The sequence below is a fragment of the Scomber japonicus genome, chromosome 2 (genome assembly GCF_027409825.1).
Source record: "Scomber japonicus isolate fScoJap1 chromosome 2, fScoJap1.pri, whole genome shotgun sequence".
NCBI classification, from domain to species: Eukaryota; Metazoa; Chordata; class Actinopteri; order Scombriformes; family Scombridae; genus Scomber; species Scomber japonicus.
Genome location: NC_070579.1, coordinates 22,561,737 through 22,576,180, shown reverse-complemented (window position 1 = coordinate 22,576,180; position 14,444 = coordinate 22,561,737). Strand labels below are relative to the sequence as shown.

General features: G+C 40.4%; 1 protein-coding gene across 4 annotated transcripts in view; it reads right to left on the bottom strand.

Annotated features, from left to right (window-relative positions):
* ptprdb (protein tyrosine phosphatase receptor type Db) overlaps positions 1 to 14,085 on the bottom strand; it is a 43,776-nt gene extending 29,691 nt beyond the window's left edge. The window contains exons 1-7 of one of the 4 annotated variants that reach the window (XM_053328353.1): positions 14,057 to 14,085; positions 8,032 to 8,220; positions 6,717 to 6,725; positions 4,786 to 4,803; positions 3,013 to 3,123; positions 1,321 to 1,332; positions 510 to 779 (exon numbers count right to left, since the gene is read on the bottom strand). In XM_053328353.1, the coding sequence (XP_053184328.1) occupies positions 510 to 779; positions 1,321 to 1,332; positions 3,013 to 3,123; positions 4,786 to 4,803; positions 6,717 to 6,725; positions 8,032 to 8,185 (574 nt within the window). In that variant the 5' untranslated portion in view covers positions 8,186 to 8,220; positions 14,057 to 14,085. Of the gene's footprint in view, positions 1 to 509; positions 780 to 1,320; positions 1,333 to 3,012; positions 3,124 to 3,839; positions 3,849 to 4,785; positions 4,804 to 6,716; positions 6,726 to 8,031; positions 8,221 to 14,056 lie in introns of all 4 variants that reach the window. The other 3 variants (XM_053328362.1, XM_053328370.1, XM_053328345.1) reach the window with 3 other exon arrangements.
* Between the last annotated feature and the right edge of the window lie 359 nt (positions 14,086 to 14,444).

Below are 14,444 nucleotides of genomic sequence, written 5' to 3'. Positions count from 1 at the left end.
CAGCCACTGGACAAAACAAATCCAGTCAGTCCAATAACATTAATATATTAGTCACATCAAAGATAGTTTCAACGAGCCCTACACTTAATCCTAATTAAAAACTATGTACTGTATACAAACACATTTGAACTGAATGGAAACTTGCTTATAATCAATTACTTATATATATATATATATATATATATATTTTAACAACCACAATATTCTTTATTTTTTGCTCTTAATCTGATGATTTTATTTAAGTGCTGTAATTATTTGATTCCATATAGTGGACATTCTTGTCCTAAGTCATAAAATAACTTACAAGTATTCCTGTATTTTCTTTTTCTCTTTTGTCATGGACATTTTTAAGCGTGTCACACATTAAGTGCCCATTCACAAAGAAGAGCCACTTTGAATAAAGTCAAAAGTATTACTTGAGGCAAGGTCAAACCTCTGCTTCCACTCTTACACACATGCGCTCCTCTGCTCACCAATATGCCTCCTTATGTGCATGCAGATGGACCAACCTTTCACAATGATCTGTGCCACTGCCTCAATCACGCCAAGCGTTGACATGGCAACGCAAGTGTAATTGTTGGACTGGCGCACATCAGTCAGTTCGAGGACATTACGGCCAATGGGCATGTCATCCTCGGGGGTCAGGTCTTCAGCTCCCAGCATCCACTTCACATACGGCATGGGGGAGCCCACAGCCACACAGGTGATGTTGACGTTCCCCCCTGGCATGATCTCGCTGTCTGCTGGGGGTATGGAGAAGCGAGGGGGGACACGACGTACTGCACCAGATAGCAATAAAAGCAGGAAGGTAAGAGAAGAGAGACGATTAGAAATTCATGACTGTGTTGTTTCGTAAAGTGCAGTACTGTAGACAACAATCAGGGAATATACACTGTAGGTAGGATGATTTTTTTTGTGTGTCTTGTGCTCTCATATGAAGTTTTATGGCATACAGAGAAGACTGCAAGCATTTAGACAGTCTGGTACATCACCACTAGGGCGCATGTGATATCAAAATGTTTTATTCATGGTGTTTATAGGTGTGCTATATTAAATATTTTATGAACTGAAACACAAAAGATACTCACACACACACACACACACACACAGCAAACACACATGCACTCACAAGGGAAAAAAAAGATAAAAAAGAACGCAGGGTACAGTATATCTCAAAGGAGTAAACTGTACAGGCAGGTTTAAACCTTCAGTACAGCACATAAAACAGCAGAGACACACAAACACAAATGGCAGTTTAATGGAAGAAATGAAATACTTGGTAGAGACTCAAAAGAGCCACACAGTTGTTACTGTACCAACCTTCTCGCAGCTCTGCAGAGGGAGGTGGGACAGAGCACGGCAGGAGGAGGAGGAGAAAAAAAGAGAGGAAAATGGAAAATATCAGAGAAGAGAAGAGACAAGAGACAGGGAGAGAGAAAACAAGTTAGACAAAGGAGCATGGCAAGGTGGCAACAAACAGAGAGGAAAGCTTAGAGAAAAAGGAAGAAAGAGAAAGAAATGAAGAGAGAAAAAAACAGAAGCCATAGATGGCCAGCGTATTGGTGAAAGCCTTCCTGTTCAAGGCGAGCTCCACTGCTGGCTGTCTCTATAGACTGCCTGTCAAACACTCACTGAGCAGCACAGCAAGATTTTACTGGCCCTGCAAGCACTGTTAGACGCACATCACTGACTCTGTGCTGTTCGTGTGTTCATGTGTGTGTGTATGTGCACATGTGTTTTTATATATATATAAATATAAATATATTTTTTTAGTGTATGACATGGAAGTGTGTTTATATGTGGGCATCCACTAGTGTGTGTGTGTGTGTGTGTGACTGTTACGTATCCCCTGGGGCCTTGTTGGAGTCAGAAAAGCATGCTATGCTGTTTAAAGCCTTTTTTGGGGAGAAGAGAAGGGGGAGAGGGGGGTGGGCAGACAACAGAGCAAAAGGCCCTGGGAATAAAAATGTCTCCAAGATTTAAACATTTGGTGTGTATGTATATGTGTGTGTGTGCATGTGTGTGTGTGTGTGTGTGCATGTGAGTGTTGAAGGAGTGGAGTGAGAGACAGTGCCTGAGGAGGTGAGATGCCTGTCAGATTTGGGGAGAAACACAAGTCTTAACCAGACAATGATTTGGTTTTTCTCTAGGGTCTAAAGGCTAAGAAGTGAGGGCAGAGAGATTAATAGCCTGAGTGAAACATTCAGCGCCGCCTTAACTGATGTGAAGAAGCTCTCATTTTTTAGAACCACCATGTTTTACGGCTCTACGACAAAGAATAATATAACACGGCAGGTTTAATAGCATGGTATCACATTAATATGATAAACCATTCCCAACAGAAGATGTAAAAAACATATGAATATCTTCTTGGAATAGATGTCCCAATCTGCACATCATTATCAATGGGATCCTTAAAGGTATACTATGCAGGATTTTACCTAAAAATAATGTATTGACTCATATCAAAGTAATCCCTCTCAATCAGTATTTATGACCTACTACAAGTGTGTGGCGATGTATTTATCTGCAGGAACTCTGCCCTCTGCCTGTATTTTCTTATTATTTTGCTGTCTTCGGGAGGCTTCTGGGCTGCAACCTTTGGACAGATGGTTTGTAGCCCCCAGCCAATAACACTGTGAAGGGTGTCAGGTCGGGACACGTAGTGTAGCGACTAGGCTACATTGCTGTGTTTTTATTTGATTCAGTATTTCCCTGCTTCTCCGTCTCTGTCCTCTGCTGTGTTTCGCCACTCTGCTGTCAGTGTGACTGTTGGACTGACATACTCACATGCTGAGCAGAGAGTGGGTGTGTTTATTTGTGGTTTAGAATGTAACTGCTGTGAAACAATCAGAAAATAACGTTTTATTACTGTGGTTTATGGCTTCTTTCTCTCCAGGGAGGAGGGCACAAACACCAACCAACAATTCCTGTATAGTATACCTTTAAATCTAAGTGCTCTAATTGGATGCTGGCTCTCACAGCACGGGCTGGTTTTTATCCCCCACTTACCTCTGACATACAGGTTAGCTGGGGTGGAGTAGCGTGTCCCATCACTGTTGGTGGCAACACACTCATACTTCCCCTGGTCTGACTCTTCACTCATCTCTATCTGGAGTGCACCTGGATGGATGGAGGGATGGAGAGGAGTAGAAAAAAGAGAGAGGAGGAGGAAGAGGAAGAGAGAGAGAGTCACACAGAAAGATAGAAGAGAGAGTGATCAAAAAAAAAAAGGTCAGATAATTGGACATAATGCATACTTTATTAACATAGAAATGGTAAGAGCTGCATAAAGGGTAAATGAGTCTGAGGGCTTTTTCAGAAGTTTCAAAAGCTAAACTCTGAATTTCTAAAAACAAAGGAGCCAAATCTATTGGGAGACATTAACAAGTTTCTAACGGTCTCAGCAAAAATCTGCCCTAAACAAGGGCTGGCTTCCTGATTTAGAAATGGAAGGAAAACAACAAAAAACAAACAAATAAAACGTCTACAAAAACGAATAATGTTCTTCATGCAAAGGCAGAAACAAATAAACCAAGCAGCCAAAATGTTGAGAAATCCAGTCACAAATCCAGTATTTTGAAAACTCTTTGCTGTAAATTGAGATGCAGTTATATTAGGGAGCAAATCATGTTTCACTTTTCAAGGATAAAGTGTGACAAAGTTGTCGCCACGGCAATAAGATATCATCAACCTTTTCGGATCCACCATTGGGATCAGGAGTGTGATGTCATTAAAAAAAACACACCCAATAAGGAGGTAAAAACATCAACTGACCTCCATCAAGGCCAACAGATAAAAAAAAAAAGAACGACATACGCAAAGCCTTGGGAAGGGACCGATGCTTTCTCGCTTCCTGAAAGCAGAAAAACTGTCAAAAAAGTCAACCAGAGGTTCTTTAAAGATGGTGTGGTAAGGCAAAAAAGCGCCCATAAAAACTTTATCAAAAAAGTGGTTGTTTGGGGCTTTTTATCAGTAATGAGAGAGAAAAGAGAAAGTAATGGTGAAAAAGTCATGAGGAAATGTGCATGTGTGCATGTGCACGTTTGTGTGTGAGCACACTAATGTCTGCAAGTGTGTCTCAGTCTTCGCCATCTGGACTTTTCAGGCTGAGCGAATAACAGCTGGGAGGGAAAACAAAACTGGGACGTTTGATTGGGCAAATATAGACAAGGTAGAAGGAGAGGCAGGGTCAACCTCAGGTCAAGACCCAAAAAAAGACAGAAAAAAGAAAAAAAAAAGAAAGAAAATCAGGTCACAAAAAAATTAAAGAAGCAAACAAACAGAGGTAAAAGTGATATTATGCTTTGTCACCTCAAACTAAGCTAGAAAGAAACAAACCAAAGCTTTAAACACATCATGCTTTAGACTGAAAATAAAGTCGATGTATATAACCTAAATGATGTTAAACTGATGGATACAAAAGAGAGATCACAATATGGTGAGGAGCAAGGCGATGGATTTCTGTATTATAGACTGAATGTTGAGGCTGAGATGGAAAAATGAGTGGATGCGGAGAGGATGAAAGACGAGAAGAGGGGAGGTGATTAAAAGTCGTAGTATAATGAATTGCTTGCTCAATTCCAATCCCCCTCCTCTTGCACCTACTGCAGATATGAAACAGCTGATGAGTATTATCAATATGGCATGAGTCTCGAGTATTGGACTAAACCTATATTGATTAACCCATCCAGAGCTGTTTTTCAGATCTGCGAGGCAAGTAGGAACCAGGGGCTGGAATAGAAACAGCACACTGTGTCATGTTGGTCCTCCCAGCAGTCTTACCTCGTATGGGCGTGCCACCTGAGTGGGCAATGAATGCACGAGATTAGAGAAGGAGAAGAAGAAGAAAAGTTAGTATACAACAGAAGGGGTAAGGGGATAAGGCAGGGAGGGATACTGAAAGAGGGGAACTGGGGGAGTAACTTGTAAAGTGGAAGAATCAAATTAGAGAGAAGGACTCAAAATATAAATCATTAGAGAGTAAGAGGAAAAGAGGCAAGAAAAGAAAAAGACAGAATAAAAAAAGCCTGAGAAGAGAAAGACAGATACTAGATAGATAGAGTGACAGACAGTGAAAGAGCTATAAGGAGTTGGGTAATTGATTTGACTTCATTGACTTGCAACAGGGGCAGATGTGGCTGTAGGAGGAGCCTAGTGTCTGCACTGCATTCATTAGGAACTCTAAGTATACTTGATGCTCTGAGTCTTAACCTGCACTTGTCCCCCATGTGGATCAAAACCAGGTCTAATCCTGTGAGTAGTATAGTGTGTAAATGGATTGCAAACAGCTGTTCCTAAAGGAAAAATCAACCCTCCAATACTCCAATACAAAACTGGCATTATCCTTCTTTCTTTTTTTTTTCCGGTTGTACTTTTTTCTTAATCTTACTTTTTTCAACAATCTCAAACATCTGTAGTAAATGTCATGTTAGTGTCTCCCAGAATCAAAGAAACAGTCATACTGTTAAGATATCCATCATAGAAGAGGAAAGAGACACCAAGCAATCTACTAATAGCAGCCTCCACAGACCAGAACGGAGTCAAGAGAACTGTTATGTTTTCTGTACGAGGTGTAGAATGATTTTCATTATTAATTAATCTCCAGATGATTTTCTTAATTAACCATCAGGCCTATGATATTTGTAAGAACATGGGCTGTCACAGTGGGCTTAAGATGAGAGAAAAAAACACACTGAAGAAGCTGGAAACAGAATATTCAGAATTTTTGTTTGAACAAATATTTAAGTAATTATTCAATCATCGAAATAGGTGCTAATTAATTTGATATTGATCAAGGTATAAGTATGAAAGGGAAAATGTTTTAGCTAGATCACACATTAGGTGTGTATATATATCTCCGAGGCATATTCTCAAGTAGTGGTTGAACAGCCATCTGGGAAATGAAGGAAATCTGACTAAAGTGAAGGTCAAATAGAAATGCCAATACTTCACTGAGAAGTTCCCAAAATATTAATATAACAGTGAGTGTTGAAGGGTGGATCTTTTCTTTTGATACTGAACTATAAGTTACCACGGCTTATCCACTTCTTACCAGGTTACGACACACTGTACATACTACACTGTACTGTACAGTCAGTGTCTAGAAGCCTGAAGCATTGTAGCCATTGATTTCTTTACAGTGGCTCCATTAGAGGCCTAGCTAACAGCCATCTAGAGTTGACAGCTTATTGACCAGTAACTCTATACAGCAGAGCAAAGAAGAGAGTAAGTGGGTGAGTGAATGACTGAGGGGAAGAGTAATTGAATAAGTGAAGGAGTGGAAAATTAAATAGGTGAGTGTGAGGAGAAAGTTATTATAATTATTTGGGTGTGGAGAGGCTACAGGTGCACAGGTGAGGGTGAGGCCAGCTACATCTAGGGTGACAGAGATACGTGAGTGTTTGTATGTGTGTATGCGTGTCCGTGAGTGTACTGTACATTACTTTGTGTTATTACTTTCACCAAGACAATGTATGGGTGCCTGCAGGCTTGTCGTCAAATGGCTTATTTTTAACTCTGTGTGTGTGTGTCTTTGGTATACTTTATCTGTGTGTTACCAGTGTGGCTGTTAGTAAAATGCGTGCCATGCATTTTAATAACACCTCAACATTGTAAAGGTGAGCAGCAGCAGCAGCAACAGTAGCAACATTAGTGAATGCAGTATATAGAAGAGTGGACAGTGAGGGTGTGGGCCTCGGAACAGAAGCACTTACCAAAGGACTCTGTGGTTAAAAAGATACAAAGAGAAAAGAAACAGCATAGACATGGCATTATAATCGGACCATTGGTTACACAGAGGAGTTGTAGATACACCTTGAAAAGCACTGGAACTCCAAAAAAAAAAGAGTGTCAAGGATAATAAACAGAATTTTGTGCTTAAAAGTATCATAAAAGTCAACTACTTTTTATTCATCACATTGAAATTAAAGACTAACATACCAAATGTCTTACATTTTAAGCATTTATAAATCCTTTTTAATATTTCTTTTTGTGAAATAAAGATCAAAGACGAAATCTGAGCAGGGTGCTGAGGGTTGAGCCAGATAATTAAACAAAATACAAAATAAGTGGGACTGAAGCAAACAGGTTGTTATCCATAAAGAAGCCAGAGAGTTAGGTGTCCAATCACAAGAAAAGGGGTTTGGGTTCCAGAGTTGGTTCCCAGAAGAAGGAGGGGGACTGAGAGAAGGAGAGGAATAGCTACGACAAGTTACACTACTGTGGCTATCAAAAAAGAAAAAGAAAAAAAAAGATTGAGATGGATTGAGTAGAGCAGAATTTACTCTCTGTTTCTGTAAGTAATTTGTCTTTGAATTAGACAAATTCTGTCAATGTATTCCCTCAAATAATGTGAATACAATATCCGTGAGTCAATTTCACGCATGAGGAAAAACAAAAGGTTATTTGATTGTTTAGTCACAGCAGTGAGCTATCTTAGGGAGGCCATTCCCTCAGTGCACGCCACCATCACCTGGTTTACCCTTCAAATTATGCTAGCCGAAAAAAATTGTTGAGATATGAATAGACAGGTAGCGCACTGATGCGTGTTTTTACAAATATTTGATGTTTTTTTTTTTTGATTGAGTGAAAAATTAAACCAATTCATAATGGTGATTTGCACGGGAAGACCTCAGAGAGTTTTTGGAGAAAGGCGGAGAAAGTTGGGAGGCGCTGAGTTCACTTTTAAAGGCCTTGAAGAGTTTAGAAGGGTTGGCAACCATTCACAGTCAACTCATACCACAGCAGCAGCAGCAGAGAGGGGCATTTAAAACACAGCCAGGAACCACGGCAGGAGGGGTGTGGAACAGAAATAAGGAAGGGGTGAACGAGGGCAAGAATAACAGAAGCTTTGTAGGAAAAGAAATATAAAAAATGGGTTGGAGGGGAAAGGACAGAGAGAGGGGATAAGAGGGAGTGGATATTGAAAGAAGGATAAAAGCAAAGTAGGAGGGAAAATCTTAGGGGTGGAAATAAAAGCCGGGGGTTGAGGGTGAAAGGGAAGAATTGAAGGATAAACTTATTGGTTACCTGAGCGGAGCTGCTTGATTCGTCCATTGTTATTGGATGTGTTGACTGGCAGGAAATCCTTGAACCAGGTAATTTCCGGGTCAGGGTTGCCGCTAGCAGCACAAAGCATGGTGGCAGTCCGAGAACGCTCCACCACTTTCAGCTGGGGACCCATATCTATGGTGGGGAACCCAGAGGGCAGCTGGTCCTCTGTGAAGATTAAATACAAACAGAGACAGATATTACTCACATCTTTAACTTGGTTGCACCGTGTTTCACTTCTTTGTATAAGCCAACAGGACGTCCACATGTATTAGGATTAGAAAGAATTGGCTTCGATACAGGATAAAGCTAGATAACATCCTGATGGGAATATTACAATATTCAGCTTCAGATTGCCAGTCACTCTTCATGTCGTTTCAAAGCCTTTCAAAGTTATTTCCACCATCAGTGATTCCCAACTTTGACATCACCTGATACCCACATCTACCAGCATACTTGTTCTGAGTTTCTCAGTAAGCTCCCCCACATATACTGTATACCAGTCACTTTCCCTCAGTTTCACCAGAAGGTAATTCATTATACCTCGCATTAATTCATTTAACTTTCCTGCTCCATGGTTTTCCCTGCTAGGTCTGATGATTTTGCTGCCTTTTTGGATTTTTTCCCCTGGGATGTAATACACTATATAGCCTGGCTGGTTATCACCAAATGTTTCCAGTTTTTATGCAGGAGACTCCTCTCATCTAGCTCTCATCAAGTGTGAGAAACAAAGCAAATTACCCAAAATGTCAAACCAATTCATTTATTTCGATTTTGTCTTTGAGTTGTGTGTTTGAAGTGAAACCTAAAACGGACAGTGTGCGCTCAGTGAAAGAGATAATTTCATTATGCGTATAAAGAGACACAGGCAAAGCACTGAACAGACATCAAGCAGGTTTGGAACGACTCATTTGTCCATTGTGAAAAGATTCTAAAGAAAAAAAAATCAAGAGTCAAATTTAGATTCAATTTAGAGTCAAAACATGGTTCACATAAACCTTGAGCCCTAAGGCAAGACTTTTGAAGAATCCAATAGTAAGGTCAAATAGAATAAGTAACATTTCATTCCAACTGACAAACTACTTTGCTGAAGCTTTAGGCAACCGCTTTCCAAATGAGAATCAACTGAAAAATCACACACTTTCTATTCTGCTGGGAAATGGTAGCGTAGCAGCTTTTTTTTTTTGTCAACCTCCGTCTATTGCACACATCCCTCTCTTGGAAACTCACCCACTGCATGAATCAAATAAGCGAGTCCAATAAAGACAAACCCACTGGGACTCGCACCCTTTTGGGATGGCAATTCAAATGTGAATTCATAGACATCTCAGGCAATTAAATCAAACATGAAGAGTCATTCCGCTGCGATAGAGGAAATCAAAGGCAGTGGGCCAATTTCATTCAACTGGAGTGGGAGATTTAAGAGAGGGGAGGGGACAATGCTTCGAGGAGGTAGCGGATCAAAGACGCCTGAACTCAGCCAAACTGAAAAGATACTGTATTCTCCGTCTGAATCAAAAAGGTACAGAGAAAAGCACTTTTTGAAACAAACTCTTAACTTTGTTCAAGGCTGCACTTTGAAAAGCGTGAGGTAAACCGTTTCATGAGTCACACATGATGAAGTGGATCAAGACAAGCATGGTGAGAAAAAACAGTTAAGTCTTCCTGCATCTGTTTGTGCTGCATTTGATCTAGAAGGCATTCAATTTTCATTTTTGCCCCCCTCTACCCTCCTTTTTTATAAAATTTTACCCAGAATCCCTTGTGACTTTATCCCTCTCAACCACACAGAGCCTCATTAACGGGAAATCCTAGCGCTGAACCTCGCCAAGGAGATGCTAATTCTGGTACCAGCCCATCGAACCGTAGCCAACGGGTCGTGAGACACTAGCTTTGAGAGTGCGTGTGTGTGGCCTTTTAACAGCTCCGGTTTCAATCAATCACAATGCCGACAAATGGAAACATGGACATAATAAACCAAGAGAACAAGATGAGAAGGTGTTTGCATGAAAGAGCATGTCTGTGTGGGTGGGTGGGTGGCGAAAAAGGGCAAAAGTACAAAAAAAAAAAAGAGAGAGCTGAAGTGAATAAAATAAAATAGGAAAGAGTAGAGTGAGACAAAGTGACAGAAAGGAAAACAGAGAGAACAAGAGAGAGACTAAAAGAAAAACAGACAGAAAGGGAGAGAGAGCACAAGGGACCCATACAGCATAACAATCCCGATTCTCTCCGCTTTCATTATGCAAACGCTTACTTCAAAGCCAGCCCCTCGTAGGCAGGAATAATGCATTCTATTTCATCTACCTGGGGTGGGACACTGCGCTGAACATTGAGGACGCACTGTTAGAAAGCTACTCTCTGAGATCATGCATCTCTTTCTGCCCCTCTTCTTCTACAACCACTCACACGTCTGCACATTAAAAGAGTTGCAGATGTGGATGTGTGGATATGAAGGAACTTGCACACCCAGATATGCACACACAAACTCTTGTACATGCAAAAAGAAACTCCAGCCTTTTTATTTTAAAGGTGTAAAGTCCTATAAGTGAAACTGTTTGAGGGCTGATGTGCAGATGCACATACACATGTGTTTACAGATGCACATAACCAGTCCTCCGTCACCCATTATGGGGACAGGTGTAAGGAGCACCAAAGTGTGTTTGAGACAAATCTGCTCCCAGTGTGTGTGTGTGTGCGCGCATGTGTGTGAGACTGTGCTGCCGAACAGTTAAGAACCCCCTGAGGTCAGAGCAGATGCGTAACCCTACACTCCCTTGTTGACACATATCCCACTGTTTCATTTGGATGTGCTCCCACTTCAGTGTTTCCACTGTGAGAGATCCAGATAATTTCACAGCTCATAGAAAGGCCTGGTCTCACAATCATGGGAACTGCTGTGCGAACACTGTCCTCTTTATAGAGGATCCAAAATGAAATTCACACACAGCACTCCCTGGATTTGTCATCTGTAAAACTGGAAGACTGCAACGGGGAGACCTACAACCATGGAACTTATGGTTGATATATCAGAAACCCCAAGTGTAATATGTACACCTGCAAGCAAACCTGCTTCTGTCATTCACGATCAACAATACCATAGGTGGATACAATAAAATCAACACCTGTATAATATATTGTAATCCAATACAAAACAGCCCTGTGCGACTGCTTTACTATGTCATATAATTCTTTGAGGTTACATTTTTGTCAAGACTGTTCAAAGTTCAAAGTATCTTTACTGTCCCTTACAGGGAAATTGGTTTGCAGTCAGGATATACAAAAAAGTTCAAATCATATGAAAACACACAAAACACTGATAGACAACACTGATAGTGGGGTGAGTGATTTAAAGGACCTCACTCAGCATCAAGTTCAAAGTGCTGAAGTCAAGTGGACAGTCTGTGCAAATTACCAACCTCCAGACAACAGTAAAATACCATCTATCAAGGAAACCTTATATCTCCAAGTCCTCATAATGGGCACTCTTAACCAACGACCTGAAGGAAACAGTTCAAACACTGTCTGAAAGGAGTGATCTTAGTACTCTAGAAGGGAAGAAGCCTTTTGGAACACCTGCCTGTTATAAAGGTTGGTAAGCTGGGCTGGGTGTCACAGAGGTGTTAATTAAAGTTTGAGTAACCTAATATTGTGGTTGTAGACAGATTTTACATCTGTTTATGATTTTGTGTACAATTTTAACATAGTAAGATATATGCAGTAGAAATATATACTGTAGGAACCCTATCATAAGGAATCATTTAAGGATGGTTTATTACAACGTAGGGCTTATTTTTGTGGTGTTGCGATTGTTAGTTGCGATTGTGAATTGGGAATACATTACTAAAAAGACATTCTACAAAAAAAAAAAAAAAAATCAGGGAAAGGTCTTAAACTGGTTAAGCTGCTTGCTATTTTACAAGCTCACTGCTACAATAAAGTCCAATGAAGCTAGAAACATAAGCAGTCAGCTTAGCCCCCAGTTACCATGTTCCCAAATGTTTGCAGGTACTTTGGCAAGAACAATGTTATCATAATTAAAAGAAATGATCGTTAGAACTACAGAAATAAAATGGAATTATCCACAAATTTAAGAATGAAAATATGTTTTACAACTTCATCTTTCCAACTTACAATTTATAATCTTCAAGGCCAAGAGTATTTTGTCCAAGACTCTTTCAGAGAGGCTCAAAAGGACACAAGCTAAACTTTCAGTGAACTATGAATTACACAGTTTCTGACTGTACATGGGATCCTAAAGAATATAATTGCTCTCAAGTTCATTATTATTTCAGCCCTTGCCAATCACAGCTATTTACTGGAAGCCAAGATTTCAATTAGCCTGGCTCTAATCCTCAGTAATTAAGCTGGCTGACCTTATCACCAGATTCCTCCTGTCAGACAGTCAGTCAGTCAGTCAGTCACTGGAGCTGTGTCTTCACAGAGCCAGGGGAGACAAGGAGACATGACTGACAAGACTGCGTGCGTGTGTTTGTGTGTGTGCCCGTGTGAATGTGTGTGCATTTTTGTGTGTACTTTGTAGCTGACATTTGGACTGACAGTCTATCAGGGGCTATTAGCTGCTCCCAGGTGGCCTCTTATTCATCCACAACACAATGACTCCTCAGAGGAGTAGAAAGGGGCTAATCACTACATAAAGACCAACTGTCTTAGATCAAGAATGAATATGTGTGTGTGTGTGTGTGTGTGTTTGTGTGCATACATACATATACAGTATATATATAGATGTGTGCTTGTGTATGTATGTGTTTGTGCATGAGTGCTTATGTTCTCGATAAAGGCAAAGATTGGAGACCGGATACAAGCTTCCATCAAGGGAGGCAGAAAAATCAAAAATAGATGCAGAGACACATAAGCGAGAGCACATACAGATGTACACACGTAACTGAGCACACCCACATGCACACACGCACACACACATTCACTCACGGAGACAACCATGTGAGACAGGGAAAATTCTGGGTGGATGGAGCGGAACAGCACAGGAGATGCAAAGAGTGGTCTGATGTGAATAATTTAGAGGTTGCTGTGTAGTGGACCTAAGAGCATGTGGAGAGAGAGACAGTGAATAAGAGACTGAGAGAGAAAACAAGGAAAGAGTATAAAAAAGACAGGGAGTGCAAGAGAAATGCAAAAAGGGAATAAACCTGGGAAGACAAAAACTCAGACAGATGAGACAGAAAGAGAGGAGAGTAGACAGGAAGAACTTTAGATTATGTGTATTATCCCTCAGAGAGATGCGAGAGAGAGAGAGGGAGAGATGAGATGGTAGAACAATAGGCTGCACGTCCTTTCCCCACAAGCATGGACTGTAAAGGCAAGCGATGTGATTATCCACACTTGAGCAGCTTCACTCACTAAGACACTCTTGAGCTTCAAACTACCGGTACATAATGTTCTCCTAATGGACTCCACTAACACTAACATCACTATCTGCATTAATGGACTCTAACACAAACAAAACCATCTACAGCAGTGGAGGCAGGCTTACACCAGCAAATACTGTATATCAGCTTATGAAGACACATTCACCAAGCTGCCAATTTCATATGCATAACTACTTTTGAAGAAGAAAAACATTGCCAGAAAAATATAGCATATAACTCAAAAAGATTTTGAGTGTATTATACCTTTAATGGGTTCCAGCTAGTGTTAACATTCCAACTGACAATCTTAAATGAAGGAGAAGCTTCCTAGAAACTTTAAGTCTTAAACTTAATCAAAATTTTTTTAAGGAGCCCATACTGTAATTATGTGATGTTAAATGATTTCAGTTATGGATGCTTAATTACTGCAGTTATGCCTTCATATATAGTATGTTATAGCACAGGGATGCAATAGCATATAGGACATTTGTGCCATGCTATTTGTGTGTTTATTATTTATATTGAAATATTATAATAATAATAATGATAACATATGAAACTGAAAATTGTGCCTGACATCTAGGTGGAAACAGAAAGCTTGTGTTTGTGTTCATACTGACCTCGTAGCACACTTAATCTGGTGGAAGCAGTAATCTCTCCTGCTGAGTTGGAGGCGTGACATTCATAAATAGCCTCATCTCTGGGGGTCCTCAGCGGCTGGATCCTCAGGACCGAGCCGGACCCATCGTCAAACTCTATTACCTGTTTGAGAGAAGAAAAAGTTAAAACAACTTTCTCTTAACTCAGCAAGCCTTACATCACTGCACTGTGCTACAAATACAGTAGCAGGAGACGTGTTCAAAGAACTTGACCCTCACTGGAATCACAGTTTGGTCTTAATTTTACCTTCACAGTTGTTTGCAGTTATTGTCAAGAGACAAAAATGTTTTTCATTTATTGAAGGAGGCTTGTGTGACAGGACTTCAGACAGGGAGCTTAGGAAATATG